The sequence below is a fragment of the Petromyzon marinus genome, chromosome 14, assembly GCF_048934315.1.
Source record: "Petromyzon marinus isolate PM22_M1 ecotype Great Lakes invasive population chromosome 14, UKy_Petmar_22M1.pri1.0, whole genome shotgun sequence".
Classification (NCBI taxonomy): domain Eukaryota; kingdom Metazoa; phylum Chordata; class Hyperoartia; order Petromyzontiformes; family Petromyzontidae; genus Petromyzon; species Petromyzon marinus.
In genome coordinates this window covers 9,147,353-9,174,497 of record NC_133680.1, presented here as the reverse complement: position 1 = coordinate 9,174,497, position 27,145 = coordinate 9,147,353, and the positions used below count along the sequence as shown (strand labels likewise).

General features: G+C 50.9%; 1 protein-coding gene across 2 annotated transcripts in view; it reads right to left on the bottom strand.

The window, feature by feature from the left end:
* Positions 1-25,989, bottom strand: part of LOC116942259 (endothelial transcription factor GATA-2-like) — a 49,869-nt gene extending 23,880 nt beyond the window's left edge. The window contains exons 1-6 of one of the 2 annotated variants that reach the window (XM_032953954.2): positions 25,044-25,989; positions 19,193-19,576; positions 12,991-13,590; positions 10,934-11,079; positions 9,803-9,928; positions 8,314-8,812 (exon numbers count right to left, since the gene is read on the bottom strand). In XM_032953954.2, coding sequence (XP_032809845.2) covers positions 8,314-8,812; positions 9,803-9,928; positions 10,934-11,079; positions 12,991-13,590; positions 19,193-19,565 — 1,744 coding nt within the window. In that variant the 5' untranslated portion in view covers positions 19,566-19,576; positions 25,044-25,989. Of the gene's footprint in view, positions 1-4,586; positions 8,813-9,802; positions 9,929-10,933; positions 11,080-12,990; positions 13,591-19,192; positions 19,577-25,043 lie in introns of those variants that run through there. The other variant, XM_076067079.1, reaches the window with a different exon arrangement.
* Between the last annotated feature and the right edge of the window lie 1,156 nt (positions 25,990-27,145).

Genomic DNA, 27,145 nt, shown 5'->3' with positions numbered 1-27,145 from the left:
AGTATACAATTGCTTTTGTTGCATTACTATAACTGTTCCTGACTTTAGGAATCAATAATTGATTCTGAAAAGTCATCATCAGTTTATTGGTTATATCATTCAACAACGAAAACACATGCCATGTCAAATGTTAAGGCGCAACTCATTTAATGGGTCCTACTGATTTCCTCAAAGTGCCACAAGCTACCGCAAATGTCCTGCAAGTAAACACAAACTACCTTAACCTATCATCATCGGCCGGAAATGCATTGCAAACTACCGCAAAATCTACCGGATACTACCACAAAGTAATGCAAATTTACCACAAACTACTGCAAATTTACCACGCATTAATGCCAATGGATTACAATCTACCAGACATGTACCCCAAAGGACCATTAACTACCGTGTAGTACCACAAATGGATCACAAACTACCGCACATTTACCGCAAAAGTATCACAAATTACTGGCAATTAATTACAAACCGCCAAACTCCCACAAAGCACCACAAATTTACCACCAAATGCCGCGAAGGAACCCCCCCGCTCGGAGCCCCCCCCCCCCCCACACACACGCGCAATCCTCACAGCCCCCCCCCCACCACCTACACGGCCCCCGCAGCCCCCCACGACCCCCTGCCCCGATGCCCCCCCCCTCCGCCCCACCTGTGGGCCGGGCTACACCACCCCCCAGCCCCACCGGGCGCTGGGGGCTACACACGTGTCCTGTAGTCCAGCACTGCGGAGTTGAGGGTTGGTGTCTTACGCGCACACACACACACACAGGTGTTGTGAAACTCCCTTCCCGTGGACTTCGAAGTGCAAATACACTCGCTTACCAGCAGGACACAGCACAGCAAAATGTGGACTGTTATCATCTGTCCCTTCTGTACGGGATAGAGTGTTGCCCCCTCGCATGTATAATAAACACGTGCAAATTGGCTGAAAACATCTAACATTTAATAGACAAAAGTGGACGCACGCAAAATACCGGTTTCAACCTTGTCAATTTCATCAGTAGCGTCAGGCTTATGAAATTAATGTTTGGCAAGAACACATGGGGAACCCGGCAGGATCTGTTTAACAAACCCGAATATTGATGAGACCCAAAATGTTGAAACCAGTCCAGAGTTTGCTTGCTTAAACAAATGCTGCTGGCTGAATTGAAAAAAAATTTCGTTGAGAGATAAACATAAATGTTATATATATACACACACTGTACGATAAAACCACACACTTTTAATTTATCATTTTTGTAAAAGTTTTGACAGCTTCCTCTTAACCGCTTGCAATACAAAGCGCAGGTGTCAAAAGCACTTTTTTTTCTTGAGCGGAAGCGTTGTCTTAAACAAATAAATATAACGCGATGGGTTCGGGGCGGGCCAGGTGACAGCAGGTTACACGCGTTCTTGTCTGATGAGGAATCTTCTCTCCCAGTGACTCACAGCCAACCCTTGTTAAGTCGTGGCTACGCCAAGCTTCACTTTACTCCAGACACTAACCACGGCTCCAACCTGGTCACTACACACATCTCCAACCCGCTCTCCCAGCTCAGGTTTATACTTGTATCTTTATTTTTGGGGAGCGTGGGATTTTTCACAGCAAGGTCTTCTGAAAGTGCTCCAAACAACTGGCCTCTAAGCCAGGGAAAGGTCGATCTGGCACAAAGTGCACCGTCGTTAACATCAAGCGCATCGGTGTCAACCGTGATCAAATCCACTGCCGCATCAATGAAGACCTCCGTCAAAGCTGTCGCCAACCCTCACGATCCTGCCATGTAACCATCCACCTGGCACCCGCGCACACACGCAAACAGAGCATGGAACCCCAGGGAATCTGCAGGTAACATTGGAGGGTGTTACCGGCACGTTAACGCCATTCCCTCGCTAATGATGGCTTCTAATGAATTCAATCTCATAAGGGAGAGAAACAACTGACGATGGGAGGAGAGCATGTTGGCTTTGTGAAACTAAAACCTTCCTCCCCACCCCATATAAACTCCCATCCTCTCTTCCCTCCCCGTGGCACAGAAACATAGTGTTTTCGAGTTACGGAAAAAATTATAAAAACAATGTAAAACATTTGATAGAGCTTGTATTATTGTAGTGGTGATTGGCTGTGCTTTGTGGTTTGTGTGCTTGCCTCTGGGTTTAGAGTTATGTAGTTTACCGTAAATCCAAGCAAGTATTTTTTTAAACAATATCACACTTGCGCTCTGAGCATCCTGGCAAGGAGAATATATATATTTATTATTATTATTTTATCTGAAACTTTGTACTCTGAGAAGTTGATGTCGTGCTTTGCACGTTTGCAAAACCAGCCCAAACAGAGGCGCTAATCGTGTCCACTGAGCATGCAGAACTAAAGACCCTTGGAGCTACACCCATTTCAAACCTTTTAAAACAGTCTGCCTCAGCAGCAGACCCACGCTTTCCCACCTGATGATGGACGCTTGTGTTGCGCCCGAAACGTCGTGATTTATTTTATTTTATACCTACGTGACTTTACCGAAAGAACCAAAGAGTAATGAATAAGGGAGCCACGCAGTGACGCTTTGGGACGTTTCTCCCGCTACTCATCGTATTTCCGATCAGCTGCTTTAGTTTATGTTTCATTTTTATTTTATTTCCCCAGGTAAGGCCCATCGAGCTATGTAGCTCTTTTTCAGAAGCGACCTGGCGAAAAATGATCGCTCAACAAAGTGGCTTGTCATGTGGACATGTAGAGCAGCCAGACACTCGAAACGCACTTTGATTCTAAATGTGAAGGTAAAAAAAGAACCGGAGGGCCAGGAGAAAAAAAAATCCATGCCACTTAGACTCCCCAAGTGGCCATGTTTAACGTTCTTATTATTTAGTGTAAATGCCAGAGGCTCCTGCAGCCAAACTAAAGCAACTTAAGTAACCTGGTTTGTGAAGGCACCACGTTTGTTAATGTTCGTACACTAGTCGTTGTTCGTATTGTGTTATTGCCTTGTTGCTGTTCTCTCTGCTCGGGGGACGCCTCACGTTATTGCCACTTCTCACGAGTCACCGCGAGGTGGCGCTGTCATGGGGTCATACTTCCCCACGCTCTTCCGACGTGTTTGCTATGGGGCCGTCCAAAAAATGACGTCACGCCATTTTGGACGATTTTTGACCCCCCCCCCTCGTCACACGGCGTCACAAAAAGTCAGACCCCCCCCTCAAATATGACGTCACAAAGCTCTTCCAACCCCCCCCCCCCTCAAAAATAAAACATGCTTCAAATCGCTTTAAACTATTGTCATTGTTTTGATTTAAAGCCTTCGTGACTGTAGGGATTCATATTCTTGGTTCTTTCGGTAAAGTCACGTAGAAGGGAAACAATAAATAATCAAAACATAAAACAATAAATTTCTCACGACGTTTTGAAAAAAGTAGCTACTTTTTTCAAATTTTCTAGCTGAGGTTTTCACACCTGATGATGATTGTTTGTGTTGCAATCGAAACGTCGTGAGAATTTTGTTGTTTTATATTTTTATTATTTTATTGTTTCCCTTCTACGTGACTTTACCGAAAGAACCAAGAATATATTGTCATTGTAGTGCGTATTTAATGTGGCGCTGCACTCTGATGTTGTAGGAGAAAACATTCATTTAAACATCTATTTAATTAAGTAGAACGTGTTAAATTTCGATTTAAAGCTTTCGTGACTGCAATGATTCATCTTCTTTGGTTCTTTCGGTAAAGTCACGTAGAATGAGAATAAAATAATAAATTGATAAACTTTACCGAAAGAACCAAAGAAGATAGAACGTGTTGTTTATACTTATTTAAAGTTGCGCATTTTGATGTGACGTCACATTTCTCACCCCCCCCCCATCGTCACACAACGTCACAAATGTCTGACCCCCCCCTCCCACCCCGAGGTGCGTGACGTCATTTATAGAAATGGGAATGTTTTTAAAATCGTGATTGTATTAACAAAGAAAAAACACGCGACAGCCATTTGAATTTCCACACGTCGCAACTGGAGGTCAGGAGGAGCTTCTGCTGCACAGACACCTCGTGCTTGTAGATATCAGTCGACACTGTCCGGCGTGGTGAAGTCTGGTAAACGCACTCCCATAACCGACACGGCGTGGGAAGGGATATTTTCACCCGGTTGTGGGTTGCCAGAGGCAAGGGATACACAATGTATGTGCTCCCCTAGCGAATGCAGAAGCGTCCACGCGTTAGCCTTGCGCTTTTGAGAATGGCGCGAGTGCCAAATGTCCCAAATCTCCCCGTGGGAGTGAATAAAAGCGCACGCCTCGAACTGCGTAGAACACCCGTGGCTCCTTTGCTGGATCACGATGAAGTAGCGGCGATCAACCGAGAGTGTTTTACCCAGAACACATGACGAGAAACACACAGATCTGATGAGCAACACACAAATCTGATGAGAAAACACACATCTGATGAGAAAACACACACATCTGATGAGAAAACACACAAATCTGATGAGAAAACACACAAAACTCCTCGTCTATCCGAGTGTTGGTCGCACTTGACCTGAGCCTGAGTGGGTTTCAGTGGCGTCGTGGTGTCGGGATGGAGGATACCACTGCATCACGTTCAGGCCCCTTCACACCGTGACCTCAAAATGCTGCGTAGTCATTGGCTTTATTGTACAGGACGGGACACACTACATCGATAAAAACAAACGAAAGCGAGCGGAATAACAGGTTTTACACACGCAGTAAAGCACAGGAACAATTAAACATTATATTTTGAACAAACCCCGTCGCTGATTGTGTCTAGATTATTTTTTTTTTTTATGTACAGATATATTTACTTAAAAATCTGGAAAAAAACAACACTTGCAGTCACAATATTTTAAAATAGGTTCGTAAAAAAAACGACACTTGTGGAAAACAAAAGCGCCCGCTATGAAAACAACCGCCTTCGTTTATTTGAATTGGTTTTGATCGCACGTCCAATTTCAGCACACGACCGTTCTTCGGCGCTTTACCATTCCTGGAATATTCAATATCTTGATACTGGCATAAGGGTTCCAAAGACATAACGGCGTAACGCGAACTATGAATGCTTTGGCATTCGCATTGTCTTTGGACTGTTTTCCTCCTTTTGGCAGCCTTTGGTCTATAGCGCTGGTAAAACAAGGCCATAAAACAGGCTGTTCTGTGAGGCAAGCCAATACGTTTCAAGGGCAATGCGTACGTTACCAAAGCGTTGTGCGGTTACGCAGACATAATGCCATGTAACAACCTCCTGTATTTACGCCAGAAAGGATAATAAAGCCTTTTTTAATCATTCAATATCTTGATGCTGGCAAAATATAGACGTGTTTGTTTTTTTTTACTAAAAATGTATTTTGAATCGCAGCATTTGGGGAAGCATCACGTGCCTTAACGTACAAAATATTGGGCCACACATATCTCAGGACCAGAAGAAATACATTGCCGCAAAAGCGAGCCAACTTTGAGTTGGTTTACGTTTCACCGCCGTTTAAACGTCAAGTCATTTTGCATTCAGTGACTTAGCAGTGGCGACCGAGCGAATGGCAATGGGGCGCTTCTACCGAGTGTTCTATTGGTGTTCTGAGACAGGTTGAGCGCAGCCTTTGGCCGGCGAACACCAAAAAGACAAACATCGTAGAAAGAGGCGGCATGTGAAAGATTTGAAGTGGGTGAAAAAACCCAACCTCAAGCTCTACGCGGACTCAACAAACTTAAGGCAGGGCCCTTTTTTATTGCCGAAGTTTGTGCAGTCCGATGAAAGGCAACGCCAGGGTGATAATACATCGGGTTTTTTTAAGGCACTTAATTTATTGCACACAACGTAATCAATTATTGGTCCCCGACGATTGGTTCGTGCTGAACGTGCTCTCTCTGTCGTACTACCGCTTAGGACTTTTCAGGCAGTTGTACTACTGCCTAGCCCTTCGCGATCGTGCTCCGTTGCGGCTCTCCGGCGCATTGTCTGGCTGCACCGTGATGTCATTCGGCATCGATGTCCGACGTGGGCCAGGTCCCACCGTCGGACATCGATGGCGAACGGCATTGTGGGAACAGCCGTGAGACACACTGGAGAGCTAATCAAGGCAGTCGGGATGTACGCCAAGCTTTTGCTTCTCCCAGCTCGCATCGGGGTATATACCGGTCCCTTGGGTCTCCCTTGCAAGAGAGACGCGATTTTTCATTGCATCTCACTTGATTCATGGCAGTTGCTGCTATCGTTGCCAGTCGTCTAGCACGCTGTCATGGTGCGATGGGCAGCGCACACTGAACATGCTATCCAAAGAGCTCCAGTTCAAACTCCCGGTGCAGCGGATGAAACGAGGTGTCGGCTTCTTAAATGCCCCTGGCCTCTGTCGACCATAGATAGTCGATCGACAGGCCCTCCAGAGATCCTTAGAGTGGAGGCCTTTCCACCTGCAGTAGAGATCTACACAAAGCAGTCGCTACCTGTTCATTTTGACTGGGTTCTACCTATCTCTATGTAATGGAGTTCTGTTTGACGACAGGCTGTTCAGCAACAACGTTGTAAACATGCCTCTACGTATTTTTTTACGTTAACCAACTTGTAAGTGGGAGGGTTACCTCCGGGCAAATCCGAATTTATTCCCAACACTGGCCAAGGTGGATCAGTAGGCGACCCTCTAAGTGAGGCTGTCATAGAACTTTCCTGTGGTGAAGGTCCTTCTGCCAACAGGGGTGTGAGCCAGGCAGTTTCAGGGCTGCGCCTTTAACCTCACTGATTGCTGCGTGCACACCGCCACCCAATCGATTGAGTTGGCTCTGGTCTTTGGCGACCAATGACCATAGTGGTGATTGGGTGCCAGGGTTAAACTTCGGTGGTACAAAATAAATACTGTGCTGTATAATGTTTTCATTTCACTATTATTAGGGTAAGGAAGTAAAAAAACACATTGAGATAAGGTATAGAAAAAGGAACCATATTGGTGAATATATTTCCAAACTTTCGAGCGGTTTACGAAGTAGTCCATCCACCAGCGGACTGAGAGGAGGGTTCCTCTGTAGTTGTGTAGATTTAGTCAAGCAGACCTTGAGGTCTGTCGAGTTGAATCATGTTTATTTTTAAATTTTATCTTACCATGTAGTCGCCTATCAACCGTGCTTACGCGGCACAGCGATAAGGAACGTTGTCTTCGTTTTCAAATGTAGTAGTGTCGTGCCCCAGACGCAAATATGTTGTTGCGATTGTCGGAAAGCAGCTCCGTCCAATTTATGGTCGCCAACAGTTATCTCGCGAGCAGCTAATGAATGTGTCGTGGCGGGCAGTCGATTGCTCACCAGAAAATATGAAGCCCTCTTTTTTCACATTTTCGTTCTGGCAGCAAACGACGACAAGCAGCAGCAGTAGCAGCGTTGAGAAATGGCCCCCTCAAGTGTCCACAGCTTCACCAAAGTTCACATTAAAAGTACGTTTTCCTGCAGCGTACGCTGAAAACCAGATGTGGCACTCCAGCCGTCAAACCTTCACTCTACTCATTTGGCCTGTCTATGTGCTGAGGAAGGGCCATTGCCTGCAACGTTGCCGATTTTAGATGTTTTTAAGGCCACAGTCTTATTGACGAATGCGTTGCGTTTCTTCGTCAATATTTTTAATAGCTTGCATTGAGAGGGCTGCTCCAAAATAGTGAGCAGCGGTTTAGAGTTTAACACAGTTCTTCAAGTGGGGAATTGCGATGATTTTATACCAGGGATGCAGAAAAAGGCACTTGCGGCACTGACGCAGCGATGAAGTCAGTTCGGGTGCAGGGGCCGGGTGGATCGTTGCAACGCGGGGTTGTCAGAGGTGGCGGCTGCTTGGGGAGGCCTTCACCCAGCAGTGGATTGACCATGGCTGATGATGATGATGATAATGACGATGATGGTGATGATGATGATGAGACTGGGCACAAATTGCACCTTTTCTCTTTTAACCACATTGACAAAATAGAATGTCAATATGTGTGAAGTAAACAAATTCTTCAGTGTTAAAAATGTTTTTTGGAAAGGGTTGAAGACGCGGTGGGGGGTGGAAAGATTATCATTTTAAAAAAAGTCACATCAACACCACAAAAGATAATTGCACCAGACACCGGTTTGTCTCATCTCCGTAGTCTCCAGCAGCGTAGCTATCGAGTGTGCAGGCGGTGCGACTGCACCGGGGCCCACAGGCCAGAGGGGCCCAGGTGTTGGCCTTACGAAGGGAGAGTTTTAATAGGGGACCCCATGGTGATTATTCACACCAGGGCCCATATCAAACAGCCTACGCCATTGTAGCCTCGTGACCAAGACTAGCCCATCATCCTCAACAAGAGACTCGGAGCAAAGTTCCACTAGCCCAGAGCCGAGACCATACCTGTGGGCATCTGCAAACCGAGCTGCTGTTGATGAAGCTGCAAATGATGATGCTGCTGGTGTTGAAGGTGATTATGTTGCTCATGATGACGCTGCTGTTGCTGCTGGTGCTGGTGAAGAAGATGCTGCTGATGCTGCTGCTGTTGATGCTGCTGCTGCTGCAGGTGATGGTGCGAGAGGTGATGGTGCGACAGGTGATGGTTGTGGAGGTGAGGAGCGAGCGGTAGGGACGATGCGGCCGTGTGCAGCTGAGCGAGCGAAGGCAGCGCGTGCGCGGCGCCCGCCAGGTGAACCGACGAGAGGTGAGCCGGCGGCAGGGCGCCGCCGCCGAACGCGATGGCGCGGGGCCTGTCGTAGGCCCCGGCGAGGAGCGGCAGCGTCTGCGAGCGGCCCGGGCTCGCGAGCGAGCGCCGGCTCTTGCCGTGCTTGCCCGGCTTGCCGGACGACTTCCTGTTGCGCGTCTGGATGCCGTCTTTCTTCATCGTGATTGGGCGGTTCACCTGTGCGCGGCGGGGAAGGGGGGAACGACAGCGGCGTCTCAGTATGCAGGAGGTCGTGTGTTCGATCCCGACCCTGACGCCTGCTGTATATTTGGAGTTTGTTTGTCTCTCTCCCCGTGGTCGCGTGGATTTTTCTCCGGGTCCTCCGGTTTTTTTCCCCCCACCACATTTTAGAATCAACATCGCCAAGCGTTTCGAGTACTTGGCTGCAATAAATCGCCACGTGATAAGCCACTTCGTTGAGCTATCATTTGTGGCCAGGTCGCTTCTGAAAAGTTTTGCTCAGTGCGCCTTACCTGGTAGAATAAAAAAAATAGTTTAGTTTAAAAAAAATCAGCCGACGGTTCGCGCAGAGCCACTGGCAATGTACGTTGAACTTCTTTCGCGCCGTACATAGCCAACCGTGCTAATCGGAGGTGCGGGGAAAGGACAACAAACCGCGCGCGTGGCTAAGCGACGCCAGAAGGGGTGACGGCGGCCAATGGGCAAGGATGAGGATGGGGGTTGGCGGCCGAGGGAGGGGAAAGTGCCCGAGGAAAGCACGTCCACCGGGGAGATGGAGCGGCGAAATCCGCTCGCGTTTAGAACCCGGATGGATTGCGGCATCGCAGGAACGTGAGGGGGATGTCCACGGCATTGGCCGTAGATTGGTCGCGGCAGATGGTCGTTGCTGCGGTGCGTGTCGGTCAATAGCACCGCACGACTCCGTGGGCTCGTCGCTCTGATCACCATTTGCCTGTTAACATCAGAGCGACTAGAGGCATGGATTTGCGTGTACTCGGGTACTGCGGGGAGTGGCGGTGCAGTGGCTTACGCACCGCGCAACGTCGGGCCAACGTTTTTGAAGCGGTTGGAACGGTTCGCCCGACGTCGCCCGTTTTACCGGGGCACACGCGTGCGGTAGGGCAAATCGTCGTGCACCGGCACCACATCTGCGTGCGTGTGAACCCGGGGGTGTGCGCGGGTGCGCGTGCGAGCAGGCCGCCTCACGTTGTGCAGCTTGTAGTAGAGGCCGCACGCGTTGCACACTGGCTCGCCGCTCGCGTTGCGCCTCCACAGCGTCGTGGCGCTCGTCTGGCAGTTGGAGCACGCCGTGCCGCAGCGCCGCGCCGCCGACTGCACGCAAAGTGGCGGAGTCGGCAAAAAACGTTCGGGGAGGTGGGGGAGAGGCTCGCTCACTCACTCACTCACTCGCTCACTCAACCCCCCCCCCCCCCCCCCCAGAGATTCGGCGACACGTCACGGGATGGTCGAATGCGTTGTGCGGGATGACACGCGACTCCTGACGATGCCCCGCACATTGGCACGTTGGGGAAAAGCCCCGGCGGTGGAAATGCTCAGCACGCAGCCCGAAGCCCCGGAACGCCACCCTTGGACGAGGACTTTGAAGATTGCAATTGGGTGCTCGCTAACAGCACCTGCTCGAACAGGGGAACACAGCGTCGAACGGGTCTGCTTGACAACACCACTGCATCGTTTGTGTGCTACGCAGTAGGGCCATTGCCCGGAACGTCGCCTATTATATCTTTATTGATTTGAAGCCCTCAGTGTTGTTTGACAAACGTGGTGATTGTTATCGTTGTTAGATTTCACTGCATTGACACGTCTGGATCAATTCAGTAACGGGATCAAGACTTGCGCTTCCCAAATGAGCGACGAGCAATTACTCACGCACATTGTAAGAGGAAACAGACGGAAGCCGAACGTTGATTTTGTTGTGTGCACACACAATGCATGCGTTTGCATCTTGCATGTGTTCATCTCTGCGTGCGTATATGTCTTTGTGTGTGTGTGTGTGTGCACGTGTGCAAGTGCGTGCGCATGTGTCTGCGCGTCTCTCTGCGCATATACGATTGCATGCGTGCGCGCGTGTGCGTGTGAGCGTGCGTGTGTGCGTAAGTGTGCGTGTGAGCGTGCGTGCATGTGTGTGTGTGCGTGTGAGCGTGCGTGTGTGTGTCATGTGTGTGTGCGTGCATGCGAGCGTGCATGTGTGCGTGCGTGTGCGTATGAGCGTGCGCGTGTGCGTGTGTGCGTGCGTGTGTGCGTGCGTGTGAGCGTGAGCATGCGTGTGTGCATGCGAGCGTGCGTGTGGGCATGTGTGGGTGCGTGCGCGGTGCCTACCGGTCGGCGCTTAGGCCGGATGAGCGGGCGGTTGTGCCCGTTCATCTTGTGGTAGAGGCCGCACGCGTTGCACAGGTAGTGTCCGTTGGCGTCCCGCCTCCACAGCGGGGTGAACGTAGCTCCGCAGTTGGCGCATTCACGGCCCTCTGACGCACGGGGAGGGGGCGAGACGGGGGGACTGAGGCTTGTGGTGCTGCAGTGCAAGCCAAGGCTGACACAATGACATCTTGCACACGTGCGTGTCGTGCTCGCCAACGGCACTTGCCCCAACAGTCTGTCACGGCTATACGGGGGATCTTTGTCTTGTGTAGAAACGGTGGTTGGCGCACTGTGCGACGAACCTGGTCACCTGAGTTCGACATCGCAGTGGCAAATGTCTGAACAGGTTCGTGGGCCTCCCCGAGGTCAACTCAGCCTTAAATACGTCCCTGATGCAGGTGTGTCATTATCAGCATTGGGGATACAAACGCGGCCAGGCGTGTGGTGTTGGCCATGCCACACGATTGTGCACTGTGCCAGCCTTTATAGGGCTTGCTCCAACAGCCTGTTAAGGCTGTATATGGGAGCGGGGGGCGGGGGCTTTATCTTCGTGAGTGACGATGCACATCATCCACTTGACACTCCTGCAAACTCCCTTCCTGTGCCCAACGTTGGTCTGTGTGTGAGCTGGGTGATGCTGCAGCAGGGCCGTGAGCAAAGACATCTCGTTCATGCGTCATCTCTCTGCGTTGATAAAATAAGGATGTTTTTTTGTTTCACTCGATTTTGACATTCCTACCCAGTAAGGCTGAATTTATGTGAGACTTTTAACTGTAACATATAGGAGGAGCGTTCGTATATTGTGGTACAGAACGGAGGGTGTGGGCTTATTTTTTTAATGTGAATGTTTGAGCATTCTACGCTGGCTTGTGTGTATTTGTTGTTGTTGTTGCAGCTACTCTGATTTCCAACCACACACCAAATGTATTGAACAACAGATTGGTCAAACATCTCAAGTAGCACCCTCATAAATAAGCAAACAGAATCTGGAATGGTGGTCTAAATTGTACAAATTGTGTTACATGAAAATAGAATCTGGAAGGTGAATTACTTTCTTCACAGATGATGGGGAGCATACATCTGTGGGTGTTTATTGAGCACGACACTTAAAAAGCAATTTCGAATCTTTGGCTGAACCTGCGCGTTGAGTGTAATCACAATCGTAATTTATGGGGGCCCAATCTCTGACATTCTGGTTTTCGGATTTTTCCCGTTATAATTTTTTCTCGTTATATATTCTAGTTGTGCCAAGATTTCTACTTTTAAGAACATTTACATCCGTGACGCTTGCACTCCGTCATGATCGTTTGTTTATATTACTTCATACTATTTCAGTATCTCAATCTCAAATATAGGACTGCAAATGTTCCCAAACTATTTTGGCATTAACACTCCTGAGCAGTTCCAGCGGTAGATTGACAAAGGCGCTGTATACTGCATTACACAATGCTCCATAGCAACAACAACAACAATAATGATAGGACGTATTAAACTAACACGTGTTCCTCTTTCCACTGTCACGAGCCAAGCCGGCACAGGGGCCCTCGTGGTACGCGTGGTTTTTCCACTGGCTATTTGCCATGCCGAGCTGGAACCAAAAACCGTGATAACACGGCCTACCAAGATGTGCAAATCTAGCTCGGTGGGGGCACGTAGCGCCGGGGGAGCACGGGGGCTAATGGCTCGTGGATTTAAAAAAAGAACCTGGCGCTTTCTGAGCTGACTTGGCATTGTCCCCACACACGGCTCGGTTTTGTGGTGGAAAATAGATGTTCCCGTCCCGGTCACGGCAAACATCGGTGGCGAGTCGACGTCGCATCTCGTCTGGCCGGCGACCCACCACCATTCACCACCAACCCGCATTGACCGGCTTGGGCGAGTACGGTCAAATACCGGCCCAGAAATCGACACGATGTGGGTGAGGCCTTCGTTCGGAATTGGAATGAAAAATCTAATTAACGGTTGGAATATTTTCGACAACCGCGTGTGCGCGCGTGCGTGCATGGCTTCCTATTTACCCATGCCACCGCGGCCCCTGCCCCTGCCTCGGCCGGCCTCCCCCTCCTCGTCGTCCCCGTCCGGGTGGCCCGGCAGGCACGCCGGGTAGGCGCCCAGCGCGGCGGGGAATCCCGCCGGCTCCCCACGCTCCTCGAGGCCCAGGGGGCCCGGGCTGCCCTCGCTCCGCGGGGACGGCGATGCCCCCGCTGCCGTCCCCGCCCCCTCGGCCCCGCTCCCCGGATCCGTGTCCGGCGAGGCTTCGCCGCCGGCGCCGCCGTTACGGCCGTTGCCGCCGCCCTCCTTTGGCGGCGTCGGGGGCAACGGGAAGCCCCGCTCGCCGCGGGCGGGCGGGGCTGCCAGCGGCGTGGCGTGGGGGTACGGGGACGGCCGCGCCTTGGCCAGAGGCTCGCGCAGGGCCCAGGCGGTGGTGACGGCCGCGTGGCTCAGCTGATTCAGGTGGCTGAGGTGGTGGTGGTGGTGGTGGCCGTGGTGCAGGTGGTGGTGGGGGTGGAGGTGGTGGTGCGGAGGAGCAGGAGTGGACGAGTTGCCGCCGCTCTCCTGCAGCCACGGAAATCGCAGCTGGGGCCTGCACATGGGGTGGGCCGTGCCGGCCAGACGAGCTGCAACACACGGGCCACGGGGCATCACCAGCAGCGCGACCGTCAGTGAAAACCTGCGGTCATTGTCTAGGTGGACAAGAGGGCCGAGTACACTCTCTCTCTCTTTGATGTTTAAGTCGTAAATCCAGCTGATGGCTTCAGAGCACAAAGGGCGAATCCCACTCGTGCCCTCTGAGACTCTAAGGGCACTGATCTTGCACCACGGAGATCCTGAGTTCATCACCCTATTTAGTGAGCAAAAGCAGATTTCACTAAACTTATGAGATCATTTCTCATCCACACTTGGGTACCAACATTCCCATGTCCCCTAGCCCACAGTGAAATGCTCATTGCACGGAATTTACCCAAACTAAGTGACAAAAACTAAATTTATTTCGGCACAGCCATCATAAAGTGCCCACCACGAAACTTAGAGCAGACTAAGTTTTCACTCCATTTCAACAAAACATATCACTCTAAGAATTACATTTATCACTGATGGCCACACGGTGGACATTTATGTGTACGGCGGGATGTATGGGAAAGCGCTCCTCCTGGGGTGAACAAGATGTCACTCGAAGGGGTTTCGTAAGTTTGGTCAAATCTGCTTATGTCCTCTGGACTGCACTCGTGGGCACCTCTTCTCGTAACACCGAACAGCACAAGTAGAATGGCATTGCATACAAATTAAATTAAAAACCTTTTGGTCATCTTCATTCTTGGTTAATCAGCGATGGGCCTCATGCCTAAGTCCTTTACAGAGCCGCTCCATGTTTAGTTAATCAACGAGATGTGACTAAAGATTTAACATAAATGTTTACTTAGGACTCCACAAATTACTGAGAATTAACTAAGTGTGCTGTCTGCCTTAGTAAAGTGGATATTAAATACCGCGAGATGTAATCATTCACAAAACTAGGTCATCCTCGCAGCAGCGGCTCTTGGCTGGGCATCGAACAAAGACGGTCACCGCATTGCACGCTTTCAGATGGCCGTCTGGAACGCTCTTCCTTCCGATGTTAGGAAGCCACTGTGGCTACGCATTTTAAATTTTAGATTGAAAAGTAATTGATTTAAAACTGAATTTTGGGGTTAAGTTTGTTGTCTTTCCCCCGCATCTCCGATTAGCACGGTTGGCTACGTACGATGCGAAAGAAGTTCAACGTAGACACATTGTGTCCGGAAGAAACAAATACGTATTACTTCTCCACAGTGAAACGGTACAAACATGTTCGCTACGGAGACAGAACTATGGAACGGCAGCTAATGGAGGAGACAACGCGTCCTGGAAGGGACCCCACGCTGAGATGGAGGGATTAAAATTCGCTCGCGTGCGGGAAGGAGATTGATTGTTGCATCACAAGTCCATAAAAGAGATGATGATGATGGCTTGCGGATAAATCTCACCAATAGTGGATATATCTCGCCTGTTGTTGCTGATGGTTATACTATCATACAGGATTGTTCTTACGTTTGTACAGCGAGATCTCGTCACGTCTCGTGACTGGCAGGATGATTTACATCTTGAGGATGGAGTTGGTGAGCGGAGAGTGTACTGTAGCCAGGTAATTTGTGCTAAACGAGTGGGGGGTGGGGGGGAACGGGCAAAAGTTGGGAAAAGTGCGAGCACAGGAGAAGTCGACGACAGGCAGCCGAGCGAGCGGAGTTGGCCAACATCTGCACCCCGAGGAAAGTAACATCCTGCGTGCATCCAAAAAACAACAACAACAACTACACACCGCCACCCCCCAAAAGTAATGAAGACAAAATGTAGCACGCGGCATACTGGTGCTCAGGTCTCTCGACTGTGTGGGTGAGCCTCCGCGCCCCCGATTAGCGCGGTTGTCCGCGCACGGTGCGAAAGTTCAACGTGTAATTACAAACGGAAGGCAACAGAGTAATGATGCTGCGTGCCAGCGGCATCAGACGGCGCGCGTGCGAGTGAGGGAGTAAGAGGCGCGCACGCGCCCACCGAACAGAGGCTCCCTCGGCAGGCACGCCCGACAACTCGCCACGGTTCACGCGAATCGACAGAGCGCCGAGGTATAGCTCGGGCCAGCCTTGAGAGGGAATGTCGGATGAGAGAGACGCGAGGCTGGCTGCTGCTGCTGCACCGCAGCGAAGGGAGGGAGACCTCCCCGCGGATGAGGTGGGGGTGGGGGGGGTGGAGGTTTCGCCGCAGGGCGCTCGGCTGGCTAGCGTCGTTTGTCAACAGTTTAAGAAGGGCCTTCGAATTTGCCTTGGAGCCCCCGGGTGTCCCACCGCGTGTCCTGGCTGTCCCGCTGCTCGCTCGTTTCCTGGCATCGTCTCACCCGCCGCCGCCGCCAACATCACAGGTTGGGTGCCGTCCATAAATGACGTCACGCGATTTTTGACGATTTGTGACCCCCCCCCTTCGTCACACGGCGTCACAAAAAGTCAGACCCCCCCTCAAATATGACGTCACAAAGATCTGCCCCCTCCCCCACCCCCCCTCAAAAAAACACGCTTCAAATCGCTTTAAACTATTGTCATTGTGGTGCGTTTTTCATGTGGCGCTACGCTCTGATGTTGTTGTCGGAAAAAAACATTTATTAAAAAGTCTATTTAAGTAGAACGTGTTGTCTCTATATTTATTTAAAGTTGCGCATTTTGATGTGACGTCACATTTCTCAAACACTCCCCCCCCCCCCCCTTCGGCACACATCGTCACAAATGTCTGACCACCCAACCCCCCCCCCCCCCAGGTACGTGACGTCATTTATGGACGGCCCCATTTGCGAGTGTGCGCGTGTTTGGACCGAGTCGAGTGGAATCGCGGTGGGGCAAATCGTCGTCACGTTGCACCCAGCGAGGACGGCCACGCGCGTTCCGATTGGCCGCTCACGGCCAGCATCGATCGGTTGACGAACGTTGTGAACCGCTCGACTCGGTCACTAAAGTGAGCGCTGTACCAGGCGCGGTGCACCAGCATCAGCGCTGGGGAGGCAAATTGCGGCACAGCGTGATGCCAGCGGCTGTTCACGGTGGCTGGTGAAATTAGACGAGTGAAAAATGGCACGAGGGACTTTAATAATGATAGAGTATAATCTATTTAATTCAGATTTCTATGTAACACTACTTCTAACTGTTAGTACAATCCCGTTTATCGCGGGACCTTAATTTTCCTTTGCACGATCGCCGTGTCGCTGATGCGGTACTTGATTCCTTTACAAAAGGTATCTATTTAGTGTTTGAACATCTTAAAACACCTCCTATTTTTTGCCAAAAAGGAGTAAAACCTATTATTGTTATTATTATTATTATTTTTCATGCAGCGTGCAACAATTTAATCTTGATTTGAAGCTTTCGTGACTGCGGGAATCAAAAACTCTTTGATTTATTCGGTAAAGTCACGCAGGCAGAAAAAAATTAAATAAATCACGACGTTTCGATCGCAACACAAACATCTCTCGTCATTGATGATGACGAGAGATGGATACGGGGAGAGAGTGGGGCACGGGGAGAGTGACATCGATGATGACGATTGCTTGCGTTGCGATCGGAACGTCGCGATCTATTATTATTTTTCTACCTGCGTGAATTTACCAAAAGAACCACAGAGTATAGCGTGAAATGTGTTTGTCCCCGAGTTGTTCAACTTGTGCCATTTTTTTGTGAAGGACAGCACCGTGCTGCTTAAGAACGACAACGGTGCCCTTACGCTGTCCCAGCAGCAGCAGCAGCAAGCTATGTCCCCTACACGGGAATGCTAAGGCCAGGCAGCAGTAGCAGTGCCTCCCTTGCCTCGTGTCCAGAGACTCATCCATCCTCATTCCTCAATGTCTCTCTCACGCGTGCCCCAAACGTGTTGAGTATCATATCGTGGCTTTATGCTCTTAATCTAGGCGTATAAGACCCCGCTGAGATGGACTGTACGTGCATTGTCCTCGCATTTAACCACGATGGCCAGTCGAGATTTATTATTCATTAATGTCCCGTATTTAACCATATCAGAGACCATTGAGATGCATCATTTCTGGGTGTCCTTTAACCACACGAGAGCGCGCTGAGGTGCAGCATCCTTTATTTAACCACGATACCCCGTTGACATTCATTATTTATTCACGTTCCGTATTCAACCAGACGAGAGTCCACTGAGCTGCTTTAAGTCCTGCACGTCCTTTATTTAAGCTCGCGAGAGCCCAGTGATGTGCATTCGTCTCGCTGTAATAATCTCCGTGTTACGAACGTCGGTGTCAAATTCTGAGCGTCTGTCTTTGAGTGTTGTTGCTCTCAACTGCGAAGCGCGTTTGACGGACCAGCGCTGGCGAGTGTCGCAGCTGCGACATCCGCCGCTGATGTGCACGCACAATGATCGCGAGCCTTGTGGGGAAATTTAATTAACAAATCCGTATCCGTCTTGCCACGTAGAGAAACGCGAATTTATTTATTTAGTTTAAATGTTCACGACACGTAAGCAGTACATATAGCTGCAAAATATGTATGCCAGCATACTTTGCATGTTAAGACGACATCACCTGCTTGTTGTGAGGCTTGCAGGCCTTTACTTCGCACATTTAAAATGCCGCAACTGTTGTACTATACTGTCTGTTACATATATGGTCCAACGTTTATACTTCCCGCCTTGACCAACGTGGTGAAGTATGACCAAATAACCCTAACGACCCTCACGGCGTGGGGAGAGGCCCTCATCCAGCAGTGGATTGAGACTGGGCTGTGTATGTACACCAGAAGGAAAAGACAACAGGAAATACGGATAACAGAGGTTGTCGGTTCATAGGCAAATGTCTGAAATCCACTGAGTCTGCCCAGCAGTGTAAATGGTTACGCCAGACAGTCGCGGGTTAAACTGTGGGTACTCCCATCCCTTCAGAGATGGATGGCCTACGTGGAAGAGGAGGCCTCTAGAGCTCCCTCGAGTGGAGGCCCTTCCACCAGCAGTGGCGTGAGCGAAGAATTTCGGGGCTGCGCCTTTACATTTGAATGCATTGTTTTATTTAAGTTGTCTGCCTCCCGTGTCTCCCTCTTCCCGTGACCCTCTCCCCACATTGCTCTCCCTTCCCCTTGCCCCACTTGCCGCATCTCCCTCTCCCCGTGACCATCTCTCCCCGTGTCCATCTCTCCCCGTGTCCATCTCTCCCCGTGTCCATCTCTCCCCGTGTCCATCTCTCTCCGTGTCCATCTCTCCCCGTGTCCATCTCTCCCCGTGCCACTCTCCCCGTGTCCATCTCTCCCCGTGTCCATTTCTCCCCGTGTCCCTCTATCCCCGTGTCCATCTCTCCCCGTGTCCATCTCTCCCCGTGTCCATCTCTCCCCGTGTCCATCTCTCTCCGTGTCCATCTCTCCCCGTGTCCATCTCTCCCCGTGCCACTCTCCCCGTGTCCATCTCTCCCCGTGTCCATCTCTCCCCGTGTCCCTCTATCCCCGTGTCCATTTCTTCCCGTATCCATCTCTCCCCGTAAACATCTCTCCCCGTGTCACTCTCCCCGTGCCCCACTCTCCCCGTATACATCTCTGCCCGTGTCCATGTCTCCCCGTGTCCATCTCTCCCCGTATCCATCTCTCCCCGTGTCACTCTCCCCCTGCCCCACTCTCCCCGTATCCATCTCTGCCCGTGTCCATCTCTCCCCGTGTCTCTCACCGTGAGTCGCTGCTCTGTACTCCGCACTCGCCCCAGACACGTTCGGATGTCCCTGAGCATCCAGCAGCCCCACAAACACCTCCAGATCCTCACTGTGCAGCGGCATGGGCTGCTGCTGATGATGATGTTGTTGCTGTTGCTGCTGCTGATGCTGCTGCTGGTGTTGATGATGCTGATGCTGCTGCTGTTGCTGCTGCTGCTGCTGATGGTGGTGGTGATGATGGAGGTTGCCGTGAAGTTGCCCCGGCACAGCTGCACCCAGGAGCGGGTTCGCATCCCCATATCCATGCGAGAGCCCCGGGGGTGCTTCGAGCACCCCCGTGCCCTGGGGGCTGCCATGCCAGCGAGCCAGGTGCTCCACCATCACCTCCATGGGGGCCCCGCCTGCAAAAGGAATCGCAATCATCAGCGGTCATGATCAACCCACTGCTGGCTGAGGGCCTCCCCGCGCCGTGCGAGTTACGGTGTTTTATTTGGTCGCACTTGGTGCGGTGACGAGTCCTGGCGATAGCGCGTTCGCCGCTTGTTGCAGAGGTTCACGGTTCGTATTCAGCGGCCGCCCTGGTTATTACCGCGGGTCTTATAACAGCCTGCCTCACAGTGGACATTAAAGATCCCTCGATGTAAATTCGGAAGGGTTAGGCCATTGTGTGCTGGTGTCGTGGTAAAAAAAAATCCAAATTTGAAAGTCACCCACAATTACAGCAGAAATCATGGCCGAGATGACTATAGCATATTAGGCTTATCATGGTCTCTGAAGATCTCACATAGTTAAACAAAATAAACCCAAAGCCACACACGCGGGAGCATAGAAAGTACCGTCCGACATTGGGTTGTTGCTACACTGCCCCTTTGCTGCCCGGCACAACAGTGCAACCTCCCAAGGCGCGCCTTCAACAAACTGCTCTTAGGCGGCGCTCGCCCATTCCAAGCACTCGCCCACCAGGTTCAAGCCTGCTTAGCTTCCGAGATCTGACGAGATGAAGCGAATTGTTGCGAGTGATTTGTCGGAGCGGTGCTGCTGCAGAATATGACGCAATCATTGTTATCGCAACACTGCGAAGTTGATCTGTCTGATGACTTGGGCTGTGACATGCGTACGTGCTCAAAGCGGCAACGAAGTTCTATCCTCGGACACGGCTAACGTCAGTGACGAGTGAAACTTGGACAGGCCTCTGGGTTCTTCACCTGCCGGCACTGACCAACGTGGTGAATCATGGTCGAATAACCCTCGTGATTGAAATGGCGTGGGGAGGGCCTTCATCCAGCAGTGGATTGACAAAGCGCTGTAAATTGTTATATTGAATTCATGATTGTAAAAGCTATCAACTAAAATAGTTGTATTGTACCAGGTAAAGCCCACTGAGCTATGTAGCAATTTTTCAGAAGCGACCTGACCGAAATTTTATAGGTCAACGAAGTGGCTTATCACGTAGAAATGTATAGCAAGAGCCAAATACTCTAAAACACGTTGATTCTAAATGTGGAGGGAAAACCGGAGGACCCGGAGAAAAATCCACGCGACCACGGGGAGAATACGCACACTCCAAATATACAAGCGTCAGAGTCGGGTTCGAACCCACGACCGCCTGTAAACCGGGCGAGGTAGTTAACATCTCGCCACCGTAGAACCGGGTGGAGCGGTGGAGTGACGCAGTGGTTTGCGTGCTGCCCGAAGAACCGGCCACCTCAGTTAGATTCTCGGCCACAGTTAACATCAGTGGCATCAGATGTCTGTACTGGTGCTGAGCTCCTGCTCTTCACCAACCCCCACTGACTGGCGTGGTAAAGTATGATCAAACTAGCCCTATGACCGACACAGAACGAAAAGGCCTTCAGCCAGCAGTGGATTGTCAAAGGGCCATACGTAAGTATTACTCCCTGTATCTATCCAGAAAAGCCTCACTGACTCAAAACTATATCATCAGGAGGGTCCTACGATTGTGGTGCTTGGCTAATTTACCTTGTGGCTAGTGAGAGGAATCGTGAGAATCTAGAGACAACCAACACGTGCCAATTAAAGCTCCCCACAGATGGATTCAAGAACCCGTGAAGAACCCATTCCATCCGACCACCTTGCAGCCGAGCGGCTTTGGGAGTTTCACCAATCTCTGCGTGGTCCACCAACCCTTGCCTCCAAAGCGCCGTTTCACGGAAGTGCACGACTGCACTATTGAGATTTTGTTTAAAGTCAAAGTAAAATTCCACATTCCCTTGGCATAGGGCGAGTTGTTCCATAGCCCGTGGCTCAATTTGAAATTGTTGCAACTTTAAATCCCAATTTAGGGTCAACTCAACTCTCCGTGCGTCTCTAGTCGGTAACAAAAAAACCTTCTGCTTCTTTAAAAATCAACCGTGGATTATAAATGGACACCGTGCTTTTGCAGCATATAGCCGTTGGTATAAACTCAGATATGCCCGGAGATAATCACCACTTAGAAGCGGACAACCACTCAAAATATATAGAGATGGGTTAACAACCGACTTGCTGTACAGCACGTCGTAAAAAATGAAAACCTTTATTGCGAAGAGATAGATAGACTGTAATGCGATGCTCTATTATGGGGTCACTGTGGCGAAGATAAACGTACAGCCCCGGAGATGATTTGCTCACGCCACTGCTGGCAGAGAAGGGCCTTCATCAACTTCAATAAGCTCTGGAGAAGCCCCTCTTAGAGTCTCGTTGGCCAGACGTCTTCCAAGAGGTGTGAGTATCCACGCTTTACACCCACTAAGCACAGCATGCAAACTCATCCACCGGCCGATTTTGTGTTATTAACTTTGGTGTGTGCTGCTGGATGGGTGAACAGAGATAAAAGGGGAGGCGAAGGGGGTGGTAAGGAAACCTGCCCATCGATTCAATTGCCGCCACGGGAAATCGAACCGGCGACCTCTGGACCGCAAGTCCCGTGTGCGCGTCAACTCCCCTACGGCATCGTCCCCGGCGTGTCCCTCTGATCCTTTTATGAGTTCAGCGCAGAACAGAAATATTAACCGATTCATATTTCCGTTCGCAGCCGCTCACTGACGGGTGGATTTTTTTCGCTCCTGCTTTACTTTTTTCACTGCTGGCGTTTGTCACGGAACAAAGCCGTCCAACAAACAACAAAGTGGAGCGGTGGCGCAGCGGTTAGCGCACCGCGCTACGTACCGGGCGACCATAAAATGTATTCCAGACAACGGCTCACATCAGTGACGATGAGTGACATCTGAATTTGTCCTGACTGCCCCTCCCCTTCAGGAACCTGCACTGTAGCCAGCGTGGTGAAGTACGGCAAAGCATCCACCGTAATAAAAGACACGGCATTGAGATGCCTTCAATTCATTAATTTGATTAAATGATAGTTCGTTAATTGGCCACGTATATTTCAATCATTGTCAATGAATTACTTCATCCAGCAGAAGGTTAACAAAGGGCAGTGCAGTTTATATTTTTGTGATAATTATAGCAGTGCTCATAAATCCAAACTATGATACCGTACTGGAGCGAATTGGTGTGATACGCGACGTATAAGACGACTTATTCCGAACGAAACAAAAACCCCCAATGCTCTTTCTATCGCGTGTAGATTATCCTTTTGCGTGTGGCAGCAAGCGACTTGTCCAGGAGCGACGTGCCACTGTCGAGGTCTGCTGGCTACGACTAGAGGGCTCAGGAGAGAGGGAGGAGAGGGAGGGGTGGAGTCGCTTTTTGTTATCGCTCCTCTGTGCAACGAATGCAGACTACAGCGCTTCACTATTCGGACCGTGATTCTTTCTGCACGTGGTGCGGACTGTTTGTGTGCATAAACAGAGACGGCGCCGTGTGGAAGGGTTGGTCGTGATGCGGCTGCTTTGAACGTGCACTCCACTTGCACCGCTGCACAAGCGATTGACAAAGGGCTAAAAATAATTATGATGATGATGATGATGTTGGGGAGCGGTGGTGTAGCGGTTAGCGCTACGCTGCGCTACGAACCAGGCGACTCAGGTTCGATTCCCGCTCACGGCCAACACCAAGTGACGTTTATCTGAACAGGTTCTGGGCCATCCCCTAGGTCGACTCAGCCTCAAATGAGTACCTGGTGCGATGTGTAAACATCCCCAATAGGGAGATAAAGGCGGCCGGGCGTGGTGTTGGCCACCCACCCCTTCGTGTGACGTGCCGGCCTTCATAGGTGCTCGCTAACAGCACTTGCCCCAACAGTCTGTTAAGGCGACACGGGGGATCTTTGTCTTTGATGTTGTTGGTTTAGGATGAAGATATTTTCGAAAAACAAATAAACGTTCCCAATTCGTTCATTGAACGTATGCATGTACGCGTGTGTGTTGAACTTCTTTCGCACCGTACGTAGCCAACCGCGCTAATCGGAGGTGCGGATGAGCGCGGTTGGCCACGGACGGCTGGAAGTCACACGCAGTACTTTGTGACGCACGTATTTGCATACCGCACCTCTAAATAATTATTCATTGTAGTCATTGTTGGAGAACACAAAAAAATAGCATTTAAGAAACAGAAATTGTCTCTCCTTCACATACCCGTTTCTCCATATGCAAAATCTATCATTATTATTCGCACAACAGCATTGGCTCAAGACAAGCAACCCCCTGAACCGGCTTCGACACTGAGTGTCTCATCAAGCAGGAGCCAGGCTCTCTTAAGCGAACCGCAGCTCCCGACAGGCAAGGAAGCGCCTTCTGTCTGCGCTATGGGGTCACAGATCAATGCGAAGTTACATAGCGATGTACATAACTCGAGATCATCTCTCGACCCCGGTGTGGAGAAAATAAATCGCACGTTAAAGCAGCGGACAGGACGCGCTCCCTTCTCACCACGGCGCATTCAGAGTGGCACTGTCACTCAAATCGCGCTTATCGGAGCAATTGTCATGATGGACTGGGGAGGCAGATGCCGCATCAAGCAGTGAGCCATCAATTTGTTTTCAAGACCCCGTCCTCGATACGCCAACTCCCGCAAGAGAGCTGCATCCTTGCTATAAAGTCCGCCAGTTCATTATATTTTAGACGTTATTTGGTGATCAAGCTAAGCACGAGTAATACGTAAAACGCAACACACTAGTCAACAATACTGCTGTAAAAAAAGTATATATAATCGACGACGTTTCTGGCCATAGCCCTTCTTCACGTCACATATTTCAGTATTATAATTGTTATCACAATTATACCGCATCAATAATAATTGTTATCACAATTGTTCCGGATCAATAATAATTGTTATCACAATTGTGCCGGATCAATAATAATTGTTATCACAATTGTGCCGGATCAATAATAAAATGCGATCCACTGCGCTTGGTCGATCCACTAGTGGATAAAGGCCTCCCCATGCCGTGTCGGCCGCGATAGCTGTTCGACCATACTTCACCGGACTCATCACTGGTGTTAGGCCGTGGACAGGGGGTAGCCGGACGGCAAATCCTCGCAGCTTCCACCTGCGCCTCATCGCCATCCCCGTAGCATCGCCACGTGCGCCGCTGTGACTACCATTAGCATCACAATTCAGGTCCATCATTAACACGTGCCTATGCGTGGTTTTGAATGCCGCATTACCATAGCCATTGTTGGTAAGTCTCATTAATTACTCACGTGAATAGAGTCTCCAGTTGAGCTTGAGCGCCAAGGCGCACCGGGGGGTGGTGGCGTGGCCGCCACCACGCCTGGCCGCCTTTGTCTCCCCATTGTCCGCACCAGGTATACTTATTTAAGGTTCATTCAAATTCGGGGAGACCCAGGGCCGCAGCTTCAGACGCCACTCGCAGCTGACGTCTGTGATCAGCGGACCGTAAATCTAACTTAGATCGCAGTGCGCGACCCGCCGGCCCACCACACGGCTCGCTGCATAAACACTCACCTCGATAGGACGCTCTGGCCGGGGTTGGTGGTAGCTCCTGGGACGGGTGATGAAGCGGTTATATCTATGGGGACGTCGCTCGCTGTTCGTGCGTTTTTTGTTTCCTTGAGTTGCCTGTCTCAGCTGCAGGGGCGCGTGTTTTTCGTTTCCTCTCGCAGGCGTGGCTGCGCGTAACGCTACAGAATCTGCCACCCCCCCCCCCCCACCTCACGCGCCCCTGTGATGTTCACCTAAGAACCCCTCTCTCCATCCACGTGCGGTGACCACGGTCAGCAGAGCGAGCAAGTTTAAGCGGTGCCCTTACTCGTGCCGGGGTCTTCACTGCGCTACGCGATGCTGACGGAGCGTGGATGGCGCACCCCACTTCCTGCAGCGACGCAGAACGGCGCTCAGAGCTCCCGTTTCGTGCGATGCGCCGATGCCATCATCGCCAGCACCGTCGGTGGGCAGGAGCCGTCCACTTTGAAGCGCGCGGGGAGGAGGAACGCGCACGTCCCTCTTTACCGCCCTGCAGCCCGGCGAGATGATTGGCTCCAAGGGGGTCACCCAATTGAAACGCTCCGGACGCGAGGAGGGAGGTCTCGAGTCGCGGTGGGGCGCGGTGGCTGTGTGAGTGCCGCGGGGGTGGTGAGGCACGCGTGCAGGTGAGGGCCACTGCCTCCCCCCCGCCCTCCACCACGCCGGGGGTGAAGGGGGGTTATCCTGCATGAGGGTTTGGAGCAGTTCGTGTCCTACCAATACCTCGATGAGGGCATAAACCATCAGCACGCGAACTCCGCTCATCCTCGCAGCGGCGGCTTTTTGGCTGCTGGACATCGAACAAAGACGCATCGCGCGGCGCTTCTAAATGCCCTGTGGCCGTCTGGGATGCTCTTCCGATATTCGGGGAGCCATTGGAGCAATGCACTTTAAAATAGTCAAGATTGAAAACGAATTTCTTTAGAACCGCTTTTTTACGTTTAGTCTATCCTTCCACCCGCAGCTCCGATTAGCTCGGTTGGGCTACGTACGGTGTTAGAGAAGTTCAAAATAAATCAATATATTGGTTGGGCATGGATATGTACAATATTGCAATCCAGAAGGTTGCCGGTTCGATACGATTTTCTGGCGCGACAGATTGAACAATGCACGTTTCTTAATGTCCTTCCCCCCGCCTCTGTCCACCAATCAGTAGCGATGGAGACACCGTAGCGTGTGGTGGGGCACAACGTGGGTACTCCCACCTCTTGCGCGGTGGCGAAATGTTAACTACCTCGCCTGGTATACAGGAGGTCGCAGGTTCGATCCCGACCCCGACGCTTGATCTATATTTGGAGTCTGCGTGTTTCTCTCCCCGCGGTCACGTGGATTTCCTCCGGGTCCTCCGGGTTTGCCCTCCACATTTTGAAACGTGCGTTTAGAGCATTTGGCTGCTATAAATGCCCACGTGATGATAAGCCACTTCGTTGAGCTATCATTTGTGACCAGGTTGCTTCCGAAAAAAGCTCTATATATATAGCTCAGTGGGCCTTACCTGGTAAAATATATATTGCAATCGTTTAAAATTCCTTCCAGGACGTGTGAGCAGCGTGGGGGGGGGGGGGGACATACCGTCATAGAGGGGCTCTCTAGGGCTCCCTCTCGTGTTTGCCCTGCCGCCAGCAGTGAGTAAGGAATTGCAGGGCTGCGCCACCTCATCTATTGAGGTGTCCTCTACTCATGCAGTAGTGTCGCCTCGATGCTGGACTGTAGACTGTAGCAGACTGTAGAGGAGAGAGAGGGGGGGGGAGAAACACAGCTTCCGTGCAAATGAGCTGCGCGCTTCCCAACTGAGATAAGGCATGCGAATGCGTGATGATGTTGGGAATGCTGCTGCTACTTATACTGCTGTTGTTGATACTACATATGTCTGCTGCTAATGATGATGACGGTACGATTATTGTTGGCGGCTGATGCTGATGCGTCTGGTAAGTGGTTGTCAGGTTAGCGGCGAGTTGTCTCGTGACTTTGAATCGTGAATTCTGCCGTGTGGTGGTGGCTATGCACGTGGCCCGTAATCCGGCACTGTGGAGGCAGCGACGGTTGGTGAATCGCCGCACAAAATGTTGTGAAGCTCCCTTCCC